Source organism: Protopterus annectens, chromosome 3.part0 (assembly GCF_019279795.1).
Source record: "Protopterus annectens isolate FY-2018-M chromosome 3.part0, PAN1.0, whole genome shotgun sequence".
NCBI classification, from domain to species: domain Eukaryota; kingdom Metazoa; phylum Chordata; order Ceratodontiformes; family Protopteridae; genus Protopterus; species Protopterus annectens.
In genome coordinates, this window is record NC_056731.1 from 763,208,770 (window position 1) to 763,231,971 (window position 23,202).

Consider the following 23,202-nt stretch of genomic DNA (forward strand, 5'->3'; position numbering starts at 1 on the left):
TTCCTCCCTGACTCTCATTCTAAATATGCCATAACCCTTTTTTCTCTCACTTCATGTTGCAATTCCTGTTTGTATTATGCTAACTTACCTTTAATTTCTCTAGATATTAAATCATTGTCATGTAATTTGTGCATAATCTTTACCAGTGTTTTGATTTTCTTTAATATGGTATAATTATTTAAACTATAGATATTTTGCATTATTTTGAAAGTTGTACAATTACTATTATTAAAGTGTTTTAATACTTTGGAACTTTTCTCCCCGGGCCTTTGCTTAAAACAGGCACATACCAAGTCGGACTTTCCCAATAATCAAATGTCAATAAATAAATGAACATATCCAAGAAAGATGAAACCAAACTTAATAAAGCACTTGAACACTGACTTACCATTGGATCTGTTTACCATTTGTAGTATATTGTAACATTTTGATTAAATGAACTACCAGAATAATTAGTTTCCACAAATTATTTAAAAAATGTGTATTTGTTGCAGAATAAGATGGAAACTGTTGAGTTGCTTTGAGTGATAGCAGGACATTACTGAGTGACTGTAACTGTATGTGATTTAGTAAAACACAAAAAATGTTCTGGGTGGGACAGAAGAAAATGCAAAAGTTTACAGAGGTGCATTCAGTCTGTCCAGCTGCTCAACATTACTTTAGCACAGAGTGACCAGACTCGTCTGTACTAATATATGCTGGATTTACAATGGATATGCTGAGTGGGCTATCCAATGATTGTACATTTTTTTGAATTCTAATGGACATTCCTTGTATATTTACCATTAATGTAAGTTTGAGGTTAACTCTCTTGTATATGTAGTAATCAAAAAGTATCTGTTTATTATAATTTGCATTATGTTTTGTATCCGGTATAGTGTTTTGAAGTATGGTTTACTTTAATATATCAGGTATTGGATGAAAAGGTCCATGTGTGGATTATAAACTCACTTATCTGGTATTTGAAAGAAGACAAAAGTGCATTTATTTCTGTTTTGACCATATTGACTGCTGATTCTAAAACATGTAAATGTTGATTTTCTTATAACAAGCAGTCCATTTAACCATACTTGAGCAGCAAAACTGTATTAATATGCTCAGAAAACAAGTAGGAAGGCAGAATAATTGCCAAAATATATGTGAACTTCACATGTATTCACACTTGCTTAAGATGGACCAGCCACACACATTTTGAGAATCCCACATCCATCAAGACATCTGATTGTTTTATAAACAAATGCTCTCACATTGTCCTGCTTTTACCGTAAAAGTGCTGCTTTGTGTCTGGCTTTATTTTGTCATAAGCATCCATGTGTCATCTTTGTAGTCTGTTTGGGTACAGTTTCCTTTTTAGACAAAATATTATACTCAGCCCTAAGAATAGGGGATGGTAACAACAGGGGAGTAGGACATATAAGGGCCTGGGTACAGGTTGTTGAGAAATGGCAGAGGAGGGCTGGTGGATGATTATCAGTCTACATATAAGAGACTCTATATGTTGCATCAACTCCCCTGACACATCAGGGGTGGAAGAGGATGAATGATTAGAGCGAAGAATAAAGGAGTGAGGTAGTAGAAAGAGGGCTATCCTCTTGCAGGATCTGAATCTGCAGCAATTCAGAGGTGAACCCATCATATTTCAAATCCTGTCTAACTTAGGATGTGGTCCTAATCAAAGAGGAAGATGCCAGAGATGCCAAGGAAAAGATGCCTTCAACCACTAGTGACCATTCCCGTCTGTGTTCTAGAGTGAGAATAGATAATGAAACGAGGTAAGAAATAATGTGTGATAAGGGTGTATATTATAATACGCTTGGGGAGGGGGTCAAAGGTGTGTTAGATGGCATGAGGCAAATGGGAATAAATTAGCGTTGCAGTACCTAGTGTACAAGCATTTTATGAAGAGACAAAAAGAAAATACCATAGTGGCTATACATGAAGGTCATTCTGTCAGCCAGGGCAAAAGAAAGACATACAGGAGATGGAAAGTTCTATGTGAAGCAGTGGAGAAAGGATCGTTCAAGGAGTCAAGCAAAAGTGTAAGCTGAAAGTGAACTGGCACAAGGAGCCATAAGTGAGAATAGTGGTTCTTTAGGCACGAGGCAGAAAAACGGAAGAGTGTCATCGTGGCCAGGCTGCGCAAAGGTGGAAGGGAGTTCATTGAAGACTGGGCAAAAACAAAAGTATTGAAAAATTTCTTTGCTTCAGTCTTTGTGAAGGAGAACAAAGGGAAGGTATCTTGCTGGGAGAAAGAGCAGTTTAGGGAGGATAGAGAAGGAGGAGGAGGAGGATGAGAGGAATTGGCTTCCAAAAAGGACAGTAAAGTAGAGGGATAGAGGGAGCATGGGTGTTAGCTTACATAATCTTTAGGAATCTGGCCAGTGTCGCTTGTTGAGAATTTCTGCAGATTGTTAGCCATTGCAGAAATGCCTGAAGAGTGGAAGACCGTAAGTATGACACCCATTTCAAAAGGAGGGAGGGCTGGGCAAATACAGAGAATAGTAGGCCATGTTGGCTTAGCCACAGTGGCAGGAAAAGTCACAGGGAAAAGCTGTTTACTTTCTTAGAGAACAACAGTCTCTATTGTTACATCAAGCACAGATTAATGGAAAGAAGAAGCTGTCAAGTCAACAGCTTGGGTAGGAAAAAGAGTGAAGGATTGGATCGGTATATGTCTGAATGCTATAACACGTCAGGAATACAGAAAGTGATTGTGTCAACTGAGTCAGCACTGGTTCCAGTAATTTTGTTCATTTCAGCATATCTGAGGGAGCATTGCACAGGGTCAGCCTTTTCATTGATGATGTAAAAATGAGTGGAATATGTGGAGAAGAGTGTAATAAAGAATTGGACTGGACAACCAAGTGGGCAAAACGGTGGCAGTTAATGTTCAGGGATAGCATCTGGACCACATATAGCCTGCTTTTTTTTTTCCTTTGTACCTCCTCTAACCATTGAGCTTACACTTCTGGGAGCAATACCTTCACTTTTAAGAGGCTCAAGGTTTGGGTTTTTCTTGCAACCCCCAACTCCCCTCACATGCCCGTTAGCATCCGAGGGATTTGGGTGCAGTGATGCTATCCCTCTTTGTGACATAATCAGTTGATCCCCCTGCAGATGAGCACCTCTTCATGATCCCCCATTTTTCAGTGGGGATTCTACCTTGGAGAATGCATCCATGTGCAGAAATCCCTCTCCTCACCCTCAGAAGAAGTTAACGGGTTTAAGCCTCATTATTCCTTTCCTAACCCCCAACTAGCTTCAGCAGGCACCCAAGCCACTTGTTTAACACTGGTCACCTGGGGCATAGTCAAGGCTTTATTCCACTACAGCAGTGGAGTTGATTTGTACCATATCATCTAAAGTAACTGGACTGATAAGAAAAACAAGGGAATGGTCTTGGGGTGCTGATTACACCTAGAATAAATCAACAGGAGCAGCGTCAGAGGGCATTTGCAGCATTAAACAATGTTGTAGCATATCCTTAGGGGGGGTAGTCTACAAAAAAAGCAAACCGGTGTTGCTTCTGTTTAGCTGTGTCCTAGTTAAGTCCCTCCTGTGCAAAGATAAGGTCATCATGGTACTGGAAGAAATCTAAAGGAGATACACCCTAAGATTATGTAAAAAAGAAGAAAAAGGATATGGCCAGAGGCTAAATGACATGGAGCTCTTCTTAATAGAGACTAGTAGAGACACTGTTTAGTGTTTGTAAAATATTCACAATTTTAGCCTTGCTCAGAGTCCCATATGTGTATCATGTGATCTGTTGGACAGTATGAAAGTATGCTGACCAAACTGGCAATAACCTGAATATCCGGGGCTAACATGGTTCATAGATGGTTACTAGGCTAATGACCACTAGGGCTTTTGCAAGTCTGGATGTGCACCCAAACCCAATTTTGTCCTAGAGTACCTTGGGTATCTGTTAGTAGGAGAAGTATGTTAGCAAGGAGGTAATTAAGGGACTTGTGGGGGGATGTTAACTGGAGAACATTATACTTACTGACAGCCTCTGTCCATCAGAGAAATGGGAGCCAAGACCGGGAGTGAATTTGCAATTTCCCATTAAATGGTCAAGTTTTCATTGGAATAGGGTCAGGGATGAACTCTGCTTCACGTGGATGGGAATCATATTCCATAACAATGGGGATCCTTTGAGTCACACATGTCCCTCCAGCATATTCTGTTTGTCACAAGTGAAGTTCAAATCCTTCAATCTAGTATTTCTTGTGCTGCTTGTTTTGTGGATGTGCAAAAGATCCTTCAGGGCTGTATCTGAGGATGCCTTATTAGCCGTGCGTAGATCGCCTTTCAGGAGCCTCTAAGATACTGAGTACTAAAACAAAGCCTTTAGGCTATCTGTGTAGGACAGGGTATTCATGTTGTGGATTGTCCTGGTGAGGATACTTTGTGGGTGTTTAAACTGTTTTCTGGCTAGGTACATGCCAAAGGGGACATTGTAAACAATGATCAGTCTGATAAGGGATAAGTAGAGTGGTACTATAACTTCTTGGACCTTGATGCCATACCCTTACCTATAAGTCGGACAACATAGAAAGATTTTCTTACTATCTTTGCTGTATTTTGATTGAAAGCGAGATCACTGTCTACATATATTCCCAGATATCTGACTACAAGTTCGACTCATAAGGGGGTGTTTTGTCGATAGCATAATTAATTTGGGTGGGCAATTTTCCAAAGGGAATTGTAATGCATTTCTTGGCATTGAGTTTTAAACCATAGCTTTGGCACCAGTCATTTGTCTGTGTTAGACCCTCTTACAAGATGTCTTTGTCATGGGAAGAATCTGTGATAGCTCCCAATTTTTACAGTCGTCTGCACACTTGTTGAGCCAGAGGCCTTTAACATTAGCCTTGATTTCCGCAAAGCAGATGCCAAACAGGAGCAGACCCAGCATGGAACCCTGAGGGACTGTGTTTGTGACCGGTCTCTTGGTGAAGGTGGCCTGTCTCACCAGTTCTGACTTCTTTAATCCTATTAGTGAGACAGCCAGCAGTCCAATTTGTTATATAAGGATTTATGCTTAGTTCAAAGAGTTTGTCAACAATGCCTGAGTGGGCTATTGTATCTAATGCCTGAGTGGGGTTTTGTATCTAATGCCTTGGCCAGATCAAAGTGTGCACTGTTTTACTCTCATCCATTGCCTTGGTGACCTGCTTAAAGAAATCAACCAGGTTAAGTAGGCATGACCTTCCCTTAACAAAGCGAAACCGGGATGGATCTAGTGTCTGTAGGTTGTCAACATCCTTGTTGATCATTTCCATGATAATTTGTTCCATGGCTTTGCATATTATACTTGTCAGACTTGATGGGTCTGTAGTTCCTGGGATCAGTTAATGGTCTACATTATAAAGAGGAATGACCTTTGAAGTCCTCCATTCACTTGATACATAACCTGCTTTGAGGCTGTAGTTGGAATGCCACCAGTGGTATTGACAGGGCCCCTCAAGGCAGTGTTTTTGGCCTTATTGAGTGCTGCCAGAACCTGATCCCTGCTAGTAGTTGGGGGGGATATGCTACTAGGGATTTCACAGGGGATAACCAGGGGGGTGGTGAAGTTTGAGCTGAATTTATCAGCCAGTAGTTACGTTATGTTTCTCTAATCAGTGAAGGTGATGCCATTTAACTACCAGTTCTGGACATAGCTGAAGAAAACCTTGTGATGGTCCTTAGCCTGGGTGGCTATAATGACCTTGTAGTCGGCCTTGTTAGACTTAATAAGTGTTAGTTTCTTGTTTAGTTGAATCAGAGAGCTCTTTTCTTAATGGAAGATGCTCTTTCCAATTTTGGCCATGATTTTCTTCTTTTGTTATATACTCTGTTGAGGTGAGGATTCTACCAGTGGGATTTGTTTTGGGCTTCTTTCTGGTAGGTACAACTGACTCTGTGCAGCTATTTACATGTTTGTATAGGGTTTCTTTGAATAATTCTGTATATGTAGCTGTGGTTTTGCGGTTAGGGAGAGCCTTGAATTTTGACACACTTTTACTTACTAGGACGTAGTGCGCCTTAGAATAGTTCCTAACTGTTACAGATTTAGTTGGGTTTTCCAAGTTGATTTTTATTTCAAAAGGGACATATTTGCGATCCAAATTCACTAGTGAGGATGTGACATGGAATATTTGATCCTCTGGTTGGGGTGCACACTATGTGGTCCAGAGTGTTCCTTTTAATAAAGTACAGGAAGTGTTGTTCAAGTGAGTTTGAGGCAGTGTATGTTTCCTAGTCTGTAGAAGGGTAGTTAACATCACCAATAACGAAGGTATTTGGTTGGATGGTGAGTGCCTCTTAAATAGTCTAAGTAAGAACTGTGAAACTCTTGGGGCATAGATGGTGACCTTTAGCTAGCTAGCATATGGTAAAGGGACTTTATCTAAGGTGACCTGCACATGGATGAACTCCATCATTCTGTTTTGACCAACCTGGAGGTGTATTTGTTGCTAATATAGATAGATACACCTCCATCTTTAATCCCTTTGCTGTTGTTGGTCTACATGTGTGGAGGGCACTGTAGCCTTGCACTTAACCTTGCACTGCCAGAGTACTTTCTAAGGCTTTAAACCAAGTCTTGGTAATGCCACAATGTCTGCATTTTCCATAGTGAAGAGGGCTTGTAGGGAGTGGAATTTTTTATTTACACTGTTAGCGCTAAGCAGTAAATCCTTAAGGTTGCTTTGAGTCTTTTGCTTTGTTGATAGTTTTGTTATTTTGGCATTGCCTAAAAATGACTGTAAGGGCTGGATAAAGTTTTAGCCAGTATGTGAGGGCTTGTGGGGGACAGGTACAGACCATACTTAGAAAAGCAAAGTGGTCCCTTAAATATCTTTCAGCATGGAAGCAGATGGTTGATATCTCTGGAGAGACACCAGAACCTAAGCCAGTTATTAAAATCAATCATTGTATGCACATACAGTGGCATAATCCTTGATGAAGGTAGAATGCTGCTCAGTGCAAAGTTCATGCCTGTCTTTTACACACATTCAGAGAGATCCATAATGTCTGTTTTCATATAGTACAATGAGGTATGTTTCAGGTCATTTCACCCATGTGGACTATGACAGACTCATATCGATTACATGGGGTATAGTGATTTTAGTGCATGCATGACATTGGGGATGTTGACTCCAGATAGGCAACCGTTATCTTCTCCTTATCTAACCTGGTGGTTTGGTATCTCTGTGTCATACAATCGATTTCTCAATGACAAGACCATCAGGGTAAAGTGCTTGCCTTATAGGCTTCATTCTTTTTGGACCATTTGGTGTAGGTTTATGTGTGGTATTTTGTGTTGTTTTGTGCTTTAATGATCGCTGAGGAGCGGTGTTGCTGTTAGATATTTTATTTATTTTATTGGCATTTGTTTACTGGGAAAGTCCACTGGGCCAAAAGGAGCCCATTTTAGACCAGGGAGAAATGCTTCAAGGTTGCAATAACACTTACATGACATTTCAAATAAGTTTCAAACAATTAAAAAATCCAGAGAGTTTTATAACGAAGTCATCAGCTCCATGGTTACAAAAACACTTACATGAGGTTTCAAATAAGTTTCAAACAATTTCAAAAGAATCCAGAGTTGCATAAGGAAATCAGTAAATTGCCCGAGTTAAATAAACTAAAATAATACATAACGCTGAAAGAAAAGAAATGAGAGAGAAAATGTAGTACAGAGGATCACAACAAGACATAAATGCAGGGTAGAAGAACTGAGTATTCAAGGGTTAATTATAGATTATCAAGAAAACAGTAGCTGGATCAGGAACTAGAATAAGCACAAGTTTAGGTTTGGTTGGTGGAAGTAAAGTAATGGCAGAGGAGGCAAATGAAGAGTTATATGTCCAGTTGGACAGGAGATGGTAATGCAGTGCAGTTTTAAAGTTGGAGAGGGTATGTTCAATGCGAATACATGTGGGTGGGTTATTCCATATTCTGGCAATGTTCCAAGAGTATAAAAATTTGCTTGCAGGTAATTTGGGTTTGTGAATTTGGAGCAAATATTGGTGTTCTGATTGCAGAGGCCTAGTGAGGTTGTAGAGGGCAAATAAGGAGCTGAGGGCAAGGAAGCCCTGTGGTTTGTGAATAAATTTATATGTAGTAATGAGCTGAAGGAGTAATAGGTAGTGGGGGAATTCTAACCATTGTAGTTTCCTTACGGCAATACAGTGATGGATAGAATGGCAACTCTTGGTCGCGAATTTAGCAGTCTTGTTATAGCAAGTTTCTAGTTTTGTTTTCAGGGAAGACTGCAGGTTGGTTAGTAAAGGTAAACCATAGGTTAAGCGGTAAGAAAGTGCTAACACTTTTTCGGATTGCAAAGGGAGGAACTTGTTGTGTCTGTGTAGTAAACCATGTTTTTTGTGTGCCTTATTAATATTATTTTGGATGTGCAGATCAAATTTAAAGTTTTCATCAATTATAACCCCTAACAGTTTAGTATGTGTTACTATCTCAATTTTGGTAGAGCTAAGAGAAAATACAGTAGATATAAAAAGTGCACACACCCCTGTTAAAATGCCAGGTTTTTGTGATATAAAAAATGAGACCACAATAAATCATTTCAAAACTTTTCCCACCTTTAATGTGACCTATAACCTGTACATTTCAATTGAAAAACGGGAAAAAATATAAAAAATAAAAAACGTACAATAAGCTGGTTGCATAAGTGTGCACACCCTTAAACTAATATTTTGTTGAAGCACCTTTTGATTTAATTACAGCATTCAGTCTTAGTGTGTTGTATACAAAGATTGGCTGTGATGACTTCAGGAATGCAGAGAATTTGCAGAGTGAGAGAGCCAAATAGATGTCCAAGATTTCCAAAGGAAGATATTAAAGAGGAGAGTCCCATTGAATTTTGAATTCCAAGCAGCTTGCCACTAGAAGTAATTCTTAGCACTTTATCAACATCTCAGAAAACAAAAGAATTTGAGATTTGGAAAGTTGCTGAGAAGCCCAGATGGATATTCAGATTGTTACTGAAATTATTTGGAAAGATCTGAAATGCATTGTCACTGCTGGAGTAATATCAGTGTTCAAAGTATTGATGTCCCTCTTCATTGTAATGGTGCTAATCTGTATACCTGTTGAAAATAAGTTATTTGAAGGGTTTAGATGTGTCTGAGCAAAGTTGATACTTGAAAGTAGTGTCTGTCTGTAATATTTTGGTATGTTGCGCCACATGTAGGAATTTAACTTGGAAGATGTGACATTTTGTTCTGAAAAAGTGAATGCAGCATCTTTGTTAGTATTTTTAAAATAATGGCAGCTTTAACCTCATACTTAATGTCATCCCTTGTGTGTATCATTTAAGTAGTTTGAAAATAAATTGATGAAATTGCCAGCAGTATACTTGTCTCATTTCCTTATTTTAAATCACTCATATTATCAAACAGCTGATGTTTCAAGGGAGATGTGATATGGATGCAAAAGACCATTTCAGGAGGATATGAATGGTATCTTGTAAAGCAGAAGTACACAGTGGATGGGACAGGGCACAAGCAATAGGTTGTAGGGATCTCTGTAGCCATTCTGGATCTACAGAAGTACTTCCTCATATTGAGATTTGTGGAGGTAAAAATCTCTCATACAAACAAAGTTGTCAAGGACACACACAATACGTTCACCACACACAGAGACCAACTTATGCTGAAGCACTAAAATGTAATCTTCCCAAACCTCAAAGACCTCCTAAGCCTGTAAGTGGCAATGCCTATCCACAGCAATCTCTAAAGCACTTAACACCAGACATATGCCTACACCCAGTGGACTCTTGTCATAGGGGACTCCACTGTATGACACATACGTCCCACTCACCAGACTGAACAAGGAGAATATAATGGTTAGATGCTGGTCTGGAGCCAGGATCTACCAAGTTACAAACGCACCTAAATCACTAAACAGCAGGTACCAGTAAGATTCTGTCATAGTTCATTTGGGTGTTAATGACCTGAAACATACTTCTCTGGACTATAGGAAGAGAGGCATTATTAATCTATCCGAATATGTGTCTCAGGCAGGTAAGTGCTTTGCATTGAGCAGCATTCTACTTTCACCAGGGATGGTGCCATAGTGCGAACAAAAGATGACTGACTTCAATAAATTGGTGTAATTTCTGGTATCTTTCCAGCGAGATTCAGTATTTGTCAGCATGGAAGGACATGGTTAACAAACCATGTTGCTTTACAAAGGATAGTCTGCATCTATCTTCCCTAGGCTTCCAAATATTGGCTAAAACTTTATCCATCGCCTTAGAGCCTTTTTAGGCAATGCCAGATTGTAAAATATAGCAACATAGCAAATAAAACCGAAAGAAACCTAAAGGTGTTACAGGTCACTGCTAGAAGCCTAACCAAGAAATTCCACACCTTACAAGCTCTCCTCTTTCTGGAGAGTATTTATATCTGTGTCATCACCAAGACGTGGTTTAAACACATATAAAGTAGTGCAAGGCTTCAGTGCCTTCCACAAATGTAGGCTTCAGTGCCTTTCACACATTCAGACAATCAGCTGTACAGACAGGGACAAAAGCTGGAGGACTCTCAGTCTATATTAGTAACAAGTATAATTCTAGGTTGGTTAAATAGGAAGATGCCTTGGAATTTATCCACATGCAAATCACCATAGACAAAGTCCCATACCATATCATAGTAAGTTATAGGTTACTCTCTATGCCTCTAGAATTCCATAACTCATACCTAAACCTGTTGGACAAATCACCATTATACCAAATATCCTGTTCATTGGAGATTTTAACTACCCCTCTATAGACTGGGAAACATACACTGCCTCAAACTCACAGGCACAATAATTCCTGAACTTTTTTAACATAAGTACCGTTAACCAAATAGTGCAAACACCCACCAGAGGTTCAGGCATACTGGACCTGCTACTTGCTATTATGATAGAGTGCCCCCCACAGTGTCATGTCCTCTCTGGTGAGGTTGGACCAGGAAACTGTCTCCTTCAAAATAAAAATCAACTTGGTAATCCCAGCAAACTCTATAACAGTAAAGCAAACTATATCCTATTAAGTGTTTGTCAAAATTCTGCTGTACCTACTAGAAGCAAGTCCAAAACAAAGTCTAAAAAGAAACCACATTGGTGGAATCATAACCTGAACACTGTATATAATAAAAATAAAAAAGTCATGGTTAAAATCTGGAGGAGCAACTCCCATAATGATAAGAGCTCTGCAATTAAACTAAAGACAACCACAAGGCCTTCTACAGCTATGTCTGAAACCTCAAAGGCAACACACAACAGTGTGCTGAACTGGTGGTCAGTGGTGCCACTGAGGAGAGTGACTTAACAAATGTGCTGTCTGACAAATTTAGCTCAAACTACACTCCCACTTCCTCCAAATGATATGCCTACTAGCATACCACCCCAACTATTGGAAGGGTGCAAGTCCTGGCAGCGGTCACTAAGGCCAAAAACACAGCCTCAATGGGCCCTTACAGTATCCTGGAATATGTTCTAAACTACTTGAAACATGACCTGTCACGGCAGCTTGAGTCACTTTTCAACTGTAGCTTCAAAACAGGCTTTGCATCACAGGAATTGAGGGTGGTAATGGTTATCCCACTTTACAAGGGTGGATCATTAACCGACTCCAGATATTACAGACATTTTAGTCTGACTAGTCTGTTATGCAAAGCCATGAAATGTATTACCATGGAAATGATCAACAGACATAAACAAACTTCAGACACTGGACTCGACCAGTTTGGCTTTGTCAAGTGGAAGGCCATGCATACTAAACGTGATGGACATATTTGAGAAGGTCACCAAGGCAATAACTGAGGGGAAATTGTGCATATGGCTTACCTGGATCTGCCTAAAGTGTTTGATACAGTACCCCATGGGTATAGTTGATAAACTCACCTAACTGGCCGTAAACCAATACATAACTTGATGGATTGCCAGCTGGCTCACAGACAGGACCCAGAAAGTCAGGATTGGTAAGACCACCTCCACTAAGAGACTGGTTAACTGTGGGGTACATTAGGGCTTCATGCTGGAACGGCTTCTATTTGGCATCTGTTTTAAAGACTAAAGTCCAGGGCCTTTGGCTGACCAAGTTCACAGAGGACTGCTTGTTGGGTGCTATCTTAGATTCCCCCTCCCCCAACCACACAAACATGTTAAGAGAGTCTAAGACAGACAAATAACTGTTGCCAAAGTCACAGATTAAAACTCAATGCCAAGAAATGCATTATAGTACCTTTTGGGAAAACTGCTACCCAGGTTAATCACTCCATTCTTGACACACCCCTAAGTGTTGACCCAGTGGTCAGGGCTCTGTTTACATATGTAGACAGTAATCTGACCTTTAACCAACATGTGGCCAAGATAGTGAGAAAATCATTCTATGTCATCCACCTTATAAGTAAAGGCATGGCATTCAAGTCCAAGGAATTCAGAGTGACAGTTTATTCGGCTCCTAGCAGACGCATTGTTAAGTATATTGCCCCTTCAGCATGTACCTGACCAGACATATGCAACAATTTGAGCACCCATAAAGGTTCCTTACAGGGTAATCCTGGGCATAAGCACATTGATTTGTATGGATTGCCTTAAAGTTCTATCTCTACACTCAGTCTCCTACAGGTTACTGAGAGGCAGACAAGGCATCCTCAGATCTAGCTTTGATGGACCTTTTGCACATCCACAAAATGAACAGCATTAGAACCACTAGATCCAAGGAATGAAGTTTTGTTTATGATATAAATAAGACATGTTGGTGAGACAGATATGTGTCTCAGAGGATCCCTATGTTCTAGAACAGGCTCCCCATCCAAGTGAAGCAGAGTCCATCCCTAACCCTATTTAAGCATAATCTTAACCAATGGATAGAAAATCAGAAATTCACTCTTGGTGTGGCTCCAGGTCTCTGATAGAAGCAGATTAATGCCCAAACTAACATACCCGACCCCCACATAACCTCTAGAAACTTCCTAACATACTCCTTCCTAATAAACGCCTATGATACATATGGACATGATGGGGTGAGTTGGTTTGTATGCATAGGCTTTTAAAGGTCCTTGTGGTTATTGGCCTAGTGTATACCAACAAAGTATAGCGTGGACTGCTATATTGGGTATTGGAGAAGGGACTCCACGTAGCCTTTTAAGGGGGCATGGAATGTGTGGAGTAGGGTGAGTGTGTGGAAGATGGAGATTGTAGTAGGTAGACTGTTGAATGCATTTAAAGGCAGGCTACAGAGATTGTATTTTCTGGCATCAAGTAAATGATTTGGAATATAATGTGAAGAAATGTTGTGTTTTAAACTATCAGGATTACTTACTACACCTTATTGCATCACTCCAGGTGCTGTGTATTTTGGTTTTAAGGGCATTTGTCTCTTAAGTTTTGTTCTGGAAAAAAAATATCAGGAATGCGAGTACTGCTCCACACCATTTTCAGCTGCATGTTCTACTAATTCCACTGTATTTCATCAAAATGTAATAAATGTTGTATGTAATACTCTTGCAGCTTGTAGCCTTGACCAAAGTGTACTGAAATATGAGGCCTTGCTGTCTGACTTTATCATGTAGGCTAATGGATTTTGCCCATTGATGTCAAAAATATACCCAATTCTACAGGTATTACTGTAGTAGTAACCCAGAGCACACAAAGAGGATGCAGTCAACATGATCTATTTAGTACTGTATCATTTTTGTGTGGTACACAGGTTATCTTCAGCAAGTTGCAGAAGAGGCATACACAATCATAAAGAAAATTAGAAAGGTCTATTGACTTGTATGCATGGATCCAAGCATCTCTTATTGTTAAGAATGATTAGTATTATTGCATGAATGTATTTGGAAAAGGCTTGTCATCCTTTAACTTGACATTGGGAGATTGTGTATCTGCTGTCTAATCTGTGGACAGTCTGCTGTGGGTTTAGAAATACGTTTAGGGCCCCATATGTAGGATGCATGAATGTTCTGAACAGTTGACGTAGGGAAATAACTTAGTATTGTCTTACGGTCATTCATGGTCTTAGTTGATGTTGCTATGTTGAAACTGGAGCCCTTTTATTTTAGGCATTGTTAGTTTGCCTGTCCTCCTGTGGAATGAGTTGCTGTTAACCTTTCCATTTATGGGGCCCTTGTTGCATCAAGTCTGCATATGTTTATGGGCATTTCTACTAATATTCATATTGAGAGTGTAACTTAACTTTTACGATTTTATTATCGGAATATCTGATAGAGTAGCCATGTTATTATGCTTACAAGAGATCTTGTTTCATCCTGTTCTTGTGATATGTACTATTGATAAGATGATTTCTTGTGCAGCCTGTCAACATAGCTGAACCTTATTCCAGTAGCCTGATATAACACTTCTTTAGAAATGGAACAGAGGAGCAACATGATTGATTATACAAAATGTTTTCATCCCTCTGAGCTGCATGACCTGTGGGGTCTGTAAGTAGCTTAGTAACTTTAATGATTCATATTCCTGTATGATGATAGGCTAACTACTCTTCACTCACTGTTCATTGCTACATTCCACTCCGTTAAGAATTCTGCATGATGCTTCACTTTGTGTTCAGTTTTTTTTTTTTTTTTTTACGACTATTATACATGTTTGTGTGCTGGATTGTCTTGGTATAGAAATATTTGATGATTAATCATTTATTAGCTTTCTTGTGTAACATGTAAAGGATTATAAATCTAATCAAGAATCTTGACACTTTTATTACATGTATAATCTTGACTATGTGTATAAATCTATGTAACTACAAATGTTTTGCAAGTGATGCAATCATTGTAATCTCATATTGTCTGTGTTACTCTCTCATTATAACTGTACTAGTGTTTATGCTACCTCTACTTGCTGTATATTTTTGTCATTGTATTTTATACTGCATTTACTACAGATTTTTTATTATTGTATGATATATTATTACTGTATGGAGCTTTTCTCCCTAGGCCTCCGCTGAAACCAGGCAGCCCTGCCCAGTAGGACATCTTCCCGGTAAACAAATGTAAAATAATAAAATAAATTATAAAGCTGCATACTGCTCAGTTGGCTTGAATTTCACAAAATGACCATATTTTTGCCTCATAACTTTGGTCTTTTCCTCATAAAATTTGTGTTTTTCTTGGAAATCATTGAGGAGTGCAGTTAATAAATTTTATTTTATTTATTTATTTTACATTTGTTGACTGTTAGTCCAGCTGGGTCAGAGCTCTTTTTCAGTGGAGACCCAGGGAGATAAGCTCCACAAATAATGAAGGACATTTTAGGTACAGACTTTATGTCCTTCAGGGAATGCATTCTGTCAGCTCTCTAAGTTTGAGAGCAATAATTAAAATTTAATTTGTCCCCTGATTTTGGGCCTTTGTCGTAACCATCCCACCCAATTATTTTTCGTTTTTTTCCAGAATTCTTGCATATATATATATATATATATATATATATATATATATATATATATATATCTAGATATATATACATATAGATATATATATATATACATATATATGTATGTCTGGATTTGTATCACTTCACTGAAAGACCATTTCACTGAGACCAAATCACCTAAAGTTCATTCCACCTAAAACTCATTTCACTGACAAGTAGTACTCTAAGGCAAGTCAAAGCTATATGTCCTTTTCCCCACTGTAGGGCGATCCTGGTGTTAGTATATATAGTTAGGGTGTGGGGGGGGGGGGGTAGTTGGGTTTTACCAAATAATGTAAAACAAAAACAGACAACAGAAAACCAAATTAAGCAGGGGGCTAAGCCCCCCACAACCACAGTCCCCCACACCCCCCCAACTGTATATACTAACACCAGGATCCCACTACAGTGGGGAAAAGGACATATACCTTTGACTTGCCTTAGAGTACTACTTGTCAGTGAAATACGTTTTAGGTGAAATGAACTTTCAGTGAAATGAACTTTAGGTGATTTAGTGTCAGTGAAATGGTCTTTCAGTGAAGTGATATGAATCCATATATCTACATATATATTTATTTATTTATTTATTTATTTATTTACATTTGTTGACCGGGAGTGTCCGACTGGACGTAGGTCCATTTTCAGCGGAGGCCCGGGGAGAAAAGCTCTACAGTTAAAATAAACAGACAGTAGTTGCATTGGATTACAGAGTGATTAACAATTTAAAATAGCAATTAATTACAAACATATTTACAGATGAAGAACATAGTACATCAGTAGGCAACTAGAATCTTTATCTGTGAAGTACATAACAGACATTAACAAATGTTACAATAAGAAGTTCCTGCTGTATAATAAGTACTAAGCTTATGAGCATCTGAGCTTGCTATAATCAAGTGTATATATATATATATATATATATATATATATATATATATGGTTTACTATTGAATTGTCGAACATCACTCGGTCGACTGTTGTATTGTCGAATGCATTAGGTCGGAAACGGAATTGTCGAAGACATTATAATCCATCGTGGAACGGTTTTACCATGGGCCGAGGTAGGTGTACAGTATTTTTCCCTACTACAACCAACTTCCCTACCTCGACCCATGGTAAAACCGTTCCTTGAATGATTATAATGTCTTTGACAATTCCGTTTCCGACCTAATGCATTCGACAATACAACAGTCGACCGAGTGAGGTTCGACAATTCAATAGTAAACCTATATATATATATATATATATATATGTATGTACAATATGAAGGTTACATAAAGAAGTAAATGAAAATTCAACTGAGTCTTTTCTTGTTTGACAGTAACTTGCAGGTAGACGGAGCAGTAATTTAACCTGGCATTAAGGATTAAATGAAAAGTAAGTAAAATAAGAGGAAGAGTTGATGGAAGTGTTTTTTAAAGTGGTAGGGAAGTAAGAAGGGGGACGTAGCGGGTCAAGTTATGAGATGTATAGAAGAAATTTAAACTACAAAGATGTTGGCTAAGAGTGATCAGAATAAAACCAGCCAGGTGAGCAAGACAAGTACAGCCAATTTTGATTTAGGTACTGTTTAAGCAAGGTTTTGATTCTGTTTACCTTTTTCTATATGTTGAAGCTGTGTACCAAGGAAAGTAGTTCTTCTTACCTATGCTCTTTGATGTCTTGAATGGAGAATATACAGTGTATTATATATTCTAACTGTTACACCTGAAGAATTTACATTATATGTATTAAACCTTCTATGGCATGGACTTAGTTGAATATATGTAGAGTGCAAGTCATGATATAAAAAATATTTTTTTTAAATGGCAGTTATTTGCACAACATAAGGGTACCAGATGTCACAGCTTCACATAAATGAAACTGGAAGAGTATAACTGAGACTGCAAAGAAGGTAAATACATCTAGAGTGATGGATATATTATTACCTGTCCAGTTAATTCTTTACTCCAAAGTGGCTCAGGAAGGTTGTTTAGTATCTGTCAAGGTATGCAAACAAGTGTGTATAGAAAAAGGGCAATCACACTGCTTCAGGGAGTGGGAGTACACCAGTTTGGAAGCTGGTATACATTTTCTGGAGCTCTGGCTATACTCCTCTTATATAGAGATTGCAGTAAAATAGAAAGGAGCACATAATTTAAGAATTCATGTTGTCATGCAGGTTTACTTAACATGAATATCTGAAGAGCTTCGGGAATTTTACATCAGACTGACTTTTTCCCTACTTGCCTATACTTGTATTGTGCATTGCACAAAAGATTCAGATAGGACATTTGCAGTGCTGTACTGCTTGAAGTCGTATTGCATAAGAAATGCATCACTTTGCAATAACATACTAAATAACATTTGCATTACAAACATTATTTAGATAGTTTTTTATTTTTTTGTTTCAGACTTCAGCATTGATGCCCCTCCTTCCTGCAAGCCAGCCAAAAAGTACTCGGACATTTCTGGACTTCCAGTAAGTAATTCTTTATTCATTTTGTGATGTGTCTTAATTGCTTCTTTTTTTTTCATGACAGATATGTAAAAGTAAGATAAATAAGTGTTTTTCTGCATTTAAGTTCTTTATAGTACTTGAAGCAGGATCTTATTTAAATGTTCTTTTGTCATGTTATAGGCAGCATAAGTATTGCGTCCAGGCAGTAAGTACACAGTGCTATGTTGTATGATTCTGTTTTAGAGATAGTTGTGTGACATTATCGAGGTGGAAGTCTCACTCTGCATATGCACAAGCTGAAAAGCTCAAATGTATTTTTTTTTTCATTTGGGACTGCAATGCAAAGTCACACATTTCTCCTTTACTGTGAGGTGACATGACCTTTGAGTCAGAATACTTAAGTTGTGGGGGGGCACATCCTCCTACTTGTGAAGTACAAGGGGATTGCAGTCCTACAAAAGCACTTTCAAGGAAAGCTGCATCAGGGCTTTTCATTTCAAGGTTATGTATTTCTTTGTTTTATAATTTGGGAAATATACCATAGAACCTCCTCGAACATTTATAAGCAACACTCAGTATAATTTTTGGTGCAGCATATAAAAGAAATGCATAGCATGATTTAGAATGAGAACAGATTCATTCGGTTGGCCTTCAGAAAGGACCTGTTTTGGGAAACCGTTGATCTTTTAGTCTTCTCTCATTATCTTGACTTTTTTACCTCCTTTATCCCCATGTTCAAGAGTGCATACCTTCTGCTGGCATATGCTATGGTTTCTGTAGCCTAGGAAACATACCTGGCCAAAGTCATACTTGATTTTTTTCTCCCAATGGCAGGGTTTGAATCTCCATCCTTCCTTGAGAAAAAAAGCTTCCATATTTGATACTTAAAAAATTGAAGCCATTCAGATGTTCCTGGGACTACTGGATCTTCAGCTAGGATCCACATTGGAACTGTTGCGAGAAAGCATGACATCAAGCATTGACGTATTTTCAGCTTGGTGACCTAGGGGGTTTGGGGGGAAAATTTGGAGCCTTTCAGATTTTACTGAGGATAGTGACAATTAAGTGTGCTCAGCACAGGTCTACTGCCACTGAAGCTGAAATGGGCTCATCAAAATGTCAGACACAAACATAACAGAGTGATATGACGTCTAGAAGAGGAATGGCTCCACACTAGCACCACTGCAGCTCTACCACAGCTTGAAAACAGGCTTCTCAACTGGCCAACCATGTCATGTTATAGGCAGTAAGTACAATGTTCCACAACTGTCTTTAAAACAGAATCATCCAACATAGAGTCCTATGAAAGGAAGTCAGACATGGAGCAGTATTCTATAACATTCTTCAAAATCAGCACATAAAGCAGCATAGCAAATTCAAACAGTAGCATTACACAAATCTGTCATAAAATGCTAAGTAGGGGCAGTTTAATAACCAAGATTGCTTTTAGCAGGAATAATATAGTATGTGAAAATAAAGCACAATAATGTATTGCAACAGTAGCAAAATAGTTAATACAAAGAATCAGGAAGCCTTCATAGGCAGACAGTTGCTGCTATGTTGGTACTACCACACCTGCTGTTTTGGTTACCAGGAAGGCCAACATAATCTACAAACTCAAGTGGAGTGAAGACTTTACCAAGCACCTTGGACAGACTACTGTGTGATCTTTTTGGTCAAGTGTATGTCTTGGAAATGATAGAACATTTTTACCTTGACTCTTGCAGAGCTGTCAGCTGTTTTTGAAAGGATTTTATTTATTTTCATTTTGGTTACTGTCAAGAGCACTTTTCACAGTGTAGTGTAAAGGCTGCTGCAGCAGTGAGGAATTTGAACTTTAACTGGTAAGTGCGTCTTGCAACACTGTATTTTCTGCTCTAAGTCTTTGTTGATTTGCATTTATTGTAAGTAAATTGACTGATACATCATAGAATTTGAATGCCAGTACAGCATCTAACGTTATCATTTTGAAGAGGCTGACTTTTTAGCATCCAGAAGTTCTTGTCATGTTCTACTGACCAGTACCAAGCATGCTGTAGTTGCTTCCTAAGTGGTACTTTATATACATTTGTATTTGTAATTATTTTGGAAAGGTATTGCACCATACCCAGGAATCATATAACAGATAACCATGGCTTGTTTTCATATTGGGTGTATATTATATGAACAAAAGTTCATATAATCGAACGCTGTAAACAATGAAAATGCTGGCCTTCGAACCCTTTGTTGTGGGGGGCTGTGCCCGCCACACCCCCACTAATTATATATACCAACTCTGAGATTGCACTACAGTGAGGAAAGGGCAAATTTCCCAATCTTCACTGTACTACGATCTCACAAAAAACAAATCAATGAACGGCATTTTCGCGTATATAACCCTTCGATATTTTGAACTTTCGTTCTTCTAATAGGAACCCTTCATATTTACTAATATTTTGACTTTACCATAGTCTGATTTAAGAATTTCAGGTGTAAAAGCATGTCCCATACATTTAAGAGTTGATACACAAATCTAACACTTTTTATTCAGTTTCATGCTTTTTTGACTTGGTTCTTCTAACAGTTTTATAAGTCACAAGTCTATCAGTGTGTGGTAACTCAAACAAGTAAAAGTTTATTGATTATATAGAACATTCTTATTCCACCAATCACTTTAGCTACTTTTCTTTGAAACACTTCTGGGGTGAATGAGATGTCAAAATGCAGTTTTAGAAACAAGCATCTACCCAGCAGTGGTGCTGAATGTACAAAGATTCAAGCTTCCTTCATCTACCCTAATCTGCCAATATCTTTGAGTAGTATCGTCCACAAAGAGCTAAATATTGGGTGTTGTTGCAAGAACCTCTTCGGTTGTTTGAAATGGATAGGGTTTAATTTTGATCCATTTTTAACTGTTGAAGATGTGTACAAATTTTGAGCTTACTTCAAAATTTGTATCTTGCTGTTTGCCTTTTGAGTTCTGTCTGTATCTTTAATAGCTACTCCTATACGTTCCTGACACTTCAGTTCTTAACTTCTTATTCAGTCCTCAGAAGGCGCATATCATTTCCAACAAGCTTTCAGAGAAGGGCAATGCAGAAGGTGTAAGGACTTGTGGAAAAAAAACTAAGATGCATATATTACTTTACCAACTTCCAACTGGTCTCTTAACTCCCATGCCCCTTCTACTCCCCTTCCCAGACTGTCTTGTATGGCCTCACTTAGAATGTATACTTGCAGCTACCCACTTCCCTTCCCTTTTATCCAGGTGGCCCACTGTAAGGGGTTAGATTGGGCAGTTTGTTGTATTTGGCATGCAGATCAGAAGCAATAGGAGGAGAAGCTGAACAGCTGATGGTCAGCTGGGGTGGGGGGTGCATCCAGTGAACAAAAAATAAAATACCAATAGCATATGGGTCAAGAGCTTTAACTACTGCTCAAACAAAGTATGCTTACCTACAGCAAGATGTGTTAGTTATAATATTTGATTAGGTTATAACTTAACCACCAGGAGACACTCTTTGCTCAAAAACTACTGATATGGAATGTGGAAACTTGTATAGAGGGAACTTGTAAGATGGATGATATCAAAGCTGAAGTAGAAAGAGTGTTCAGACAGCTCTTTTGCAAGAAGATGGAATCTGTATGAATTGTGGTAATTCAGAGTTGCAAAGGGAGAGAGACTACTCAATTCATATTTGTTAATATAGCTGTACTAGCAACAAAAAACCCTCTCTTTATAAACACCACATGTCCACTGTAACTAAACCTGTAAAGTTATCCAGATAAGGAAGAGAACTGGTGAACAGAGGCAGGCAGGGACAGTTCAACTGTTTAAAATAATATGGATTCATGTTGACTAGCCAAAGCAAAATTCAGTAGGTAACAATACCACAACATCAACATATGTTTTTGTTGCATGGGACAAGCTCCACTGCACCCTCCACACCCCAAAACTTTATATATACCATCTCCACCAAACAGCAGTGGAAAAACATGCAGTCTGTTAACACTGAAAATGGTTTTCAGCAAGCTTACTTTACATTATTTACACTTACTGAAATTGGTGTCATACAGCAGACAGGCTCCCAGGTATTAATAAGGACTGAGTTGGCAAAATGTTTTTTAAATGTGTACATGGTATTAGTCTGATGTTTAAAAAAAAACATGGCATGTTTTGTATAAAGTTAATATGGTCTGTGTAAGGTTGTACATGCTTTCTCAAAAACTGGGATGTTAGATATAGGCTGCATAGGTACAGATTGCATAGCTTTAATGCAAATCAACTAGTTATATTGATCTGCATTTTCCATGCACGCAATTCTAGATAGTTTTGATCTGACTGTGTACCTCAGTGTCCTACGCTGTTTTTGCATCCTGGCATGACAGTAAACTCACATTAGAAGGAATGGGTAGCAAGTTTCAGTAGGTATTCTATTGCAAAAGCATTCCAAAAGAAAGCTGAATGAACATTTTACTCTTATACATGGCAGGGAACCAATGTATGAGATTTTTAAAACCATATCAGGACCAAATGACTGGTTTCAGGATATAATAGATAAGCTTGAACAGTCTTTCAAAGCCAAAAAAGTGCTTTGAGCTTGATATCTAAACAAAATTAAAATGAGTCAACATAAATGTACTGTCCACTGTGGGCACTAACTCTGAATTGTTTGTTTATAGATATTAGCAGTTGGTGGGTAAGGAAGAAAGCTCTAGTGAAACTGGAATAGATAAGCTGCTAGATTTTACAAAGCTAATTGATGTATCAGAAATCCATACAAAGAAAATAAAAGGATGTAAAGAATTAGTAGGTTGTAAAGTCAGAGTTGAAAAAGAGAGAGATAAATGGAGGAAAACAAAATGCAATTAAGCATGCAAGAATAACACAAAAATGTGCAAATGACAGTAAAAAGGAGTTAAACAGTGCAGGGACTGTGGTGGCCAGTATCCACATAGAGGACAGTGCCCACTTTTGGGTAAAGCATTTGAAGTACGCAAGAAGTAAAGTCATTTTGCAAGATATAAAAAAGAACACGTGACAAGCCACTGTATAAAAACTCTGTGTGTGTGTGTGTGTGTGTGTGTGTGTGTGTGTGTGTGTGTGTATATATATATATATATATATATATATATATATATATATATATATATATATATATATATATATAAAATGTGTGTGTGTGTGTGTGTGTGTGTGTATATATATATATATATATATATATATATATATATATATATATATATATATTTATGGATGGCACAGTGGTGCAGCAGTAGTGTTGTTGCCTCACATTAACAGGTTCTCCAGTTCGGTTCTCGGCTAGGGTACCTTCTGTGCGGAGTCTGTATGT

At 38.3% G+C, this 23,202-nt stretch overlaps 1 protein-coding gene across 1 annotated transcript in view; it reads left to right on the top strand.

Annotated features, from left to right (window-relative positions):
* INO80C (INO80 complex subunit C) overlaps nt 1-23,202 on the top strand; it is a 237,410-nt gene that overhangs the window by 166,665 nt on the left and 47,543 nt on the right. Inside the window, exon 4 of the mRNA XM_044065107.1 lies at nt 17,823-17,890. Within this exon, the coding sequence (XP_043921042.1) occupies nt 17,823-17,890 (68 nt within the window). The remainder of the gene's footprint in view (nt 1-17,822; nt 17,891-23,202) is intronic.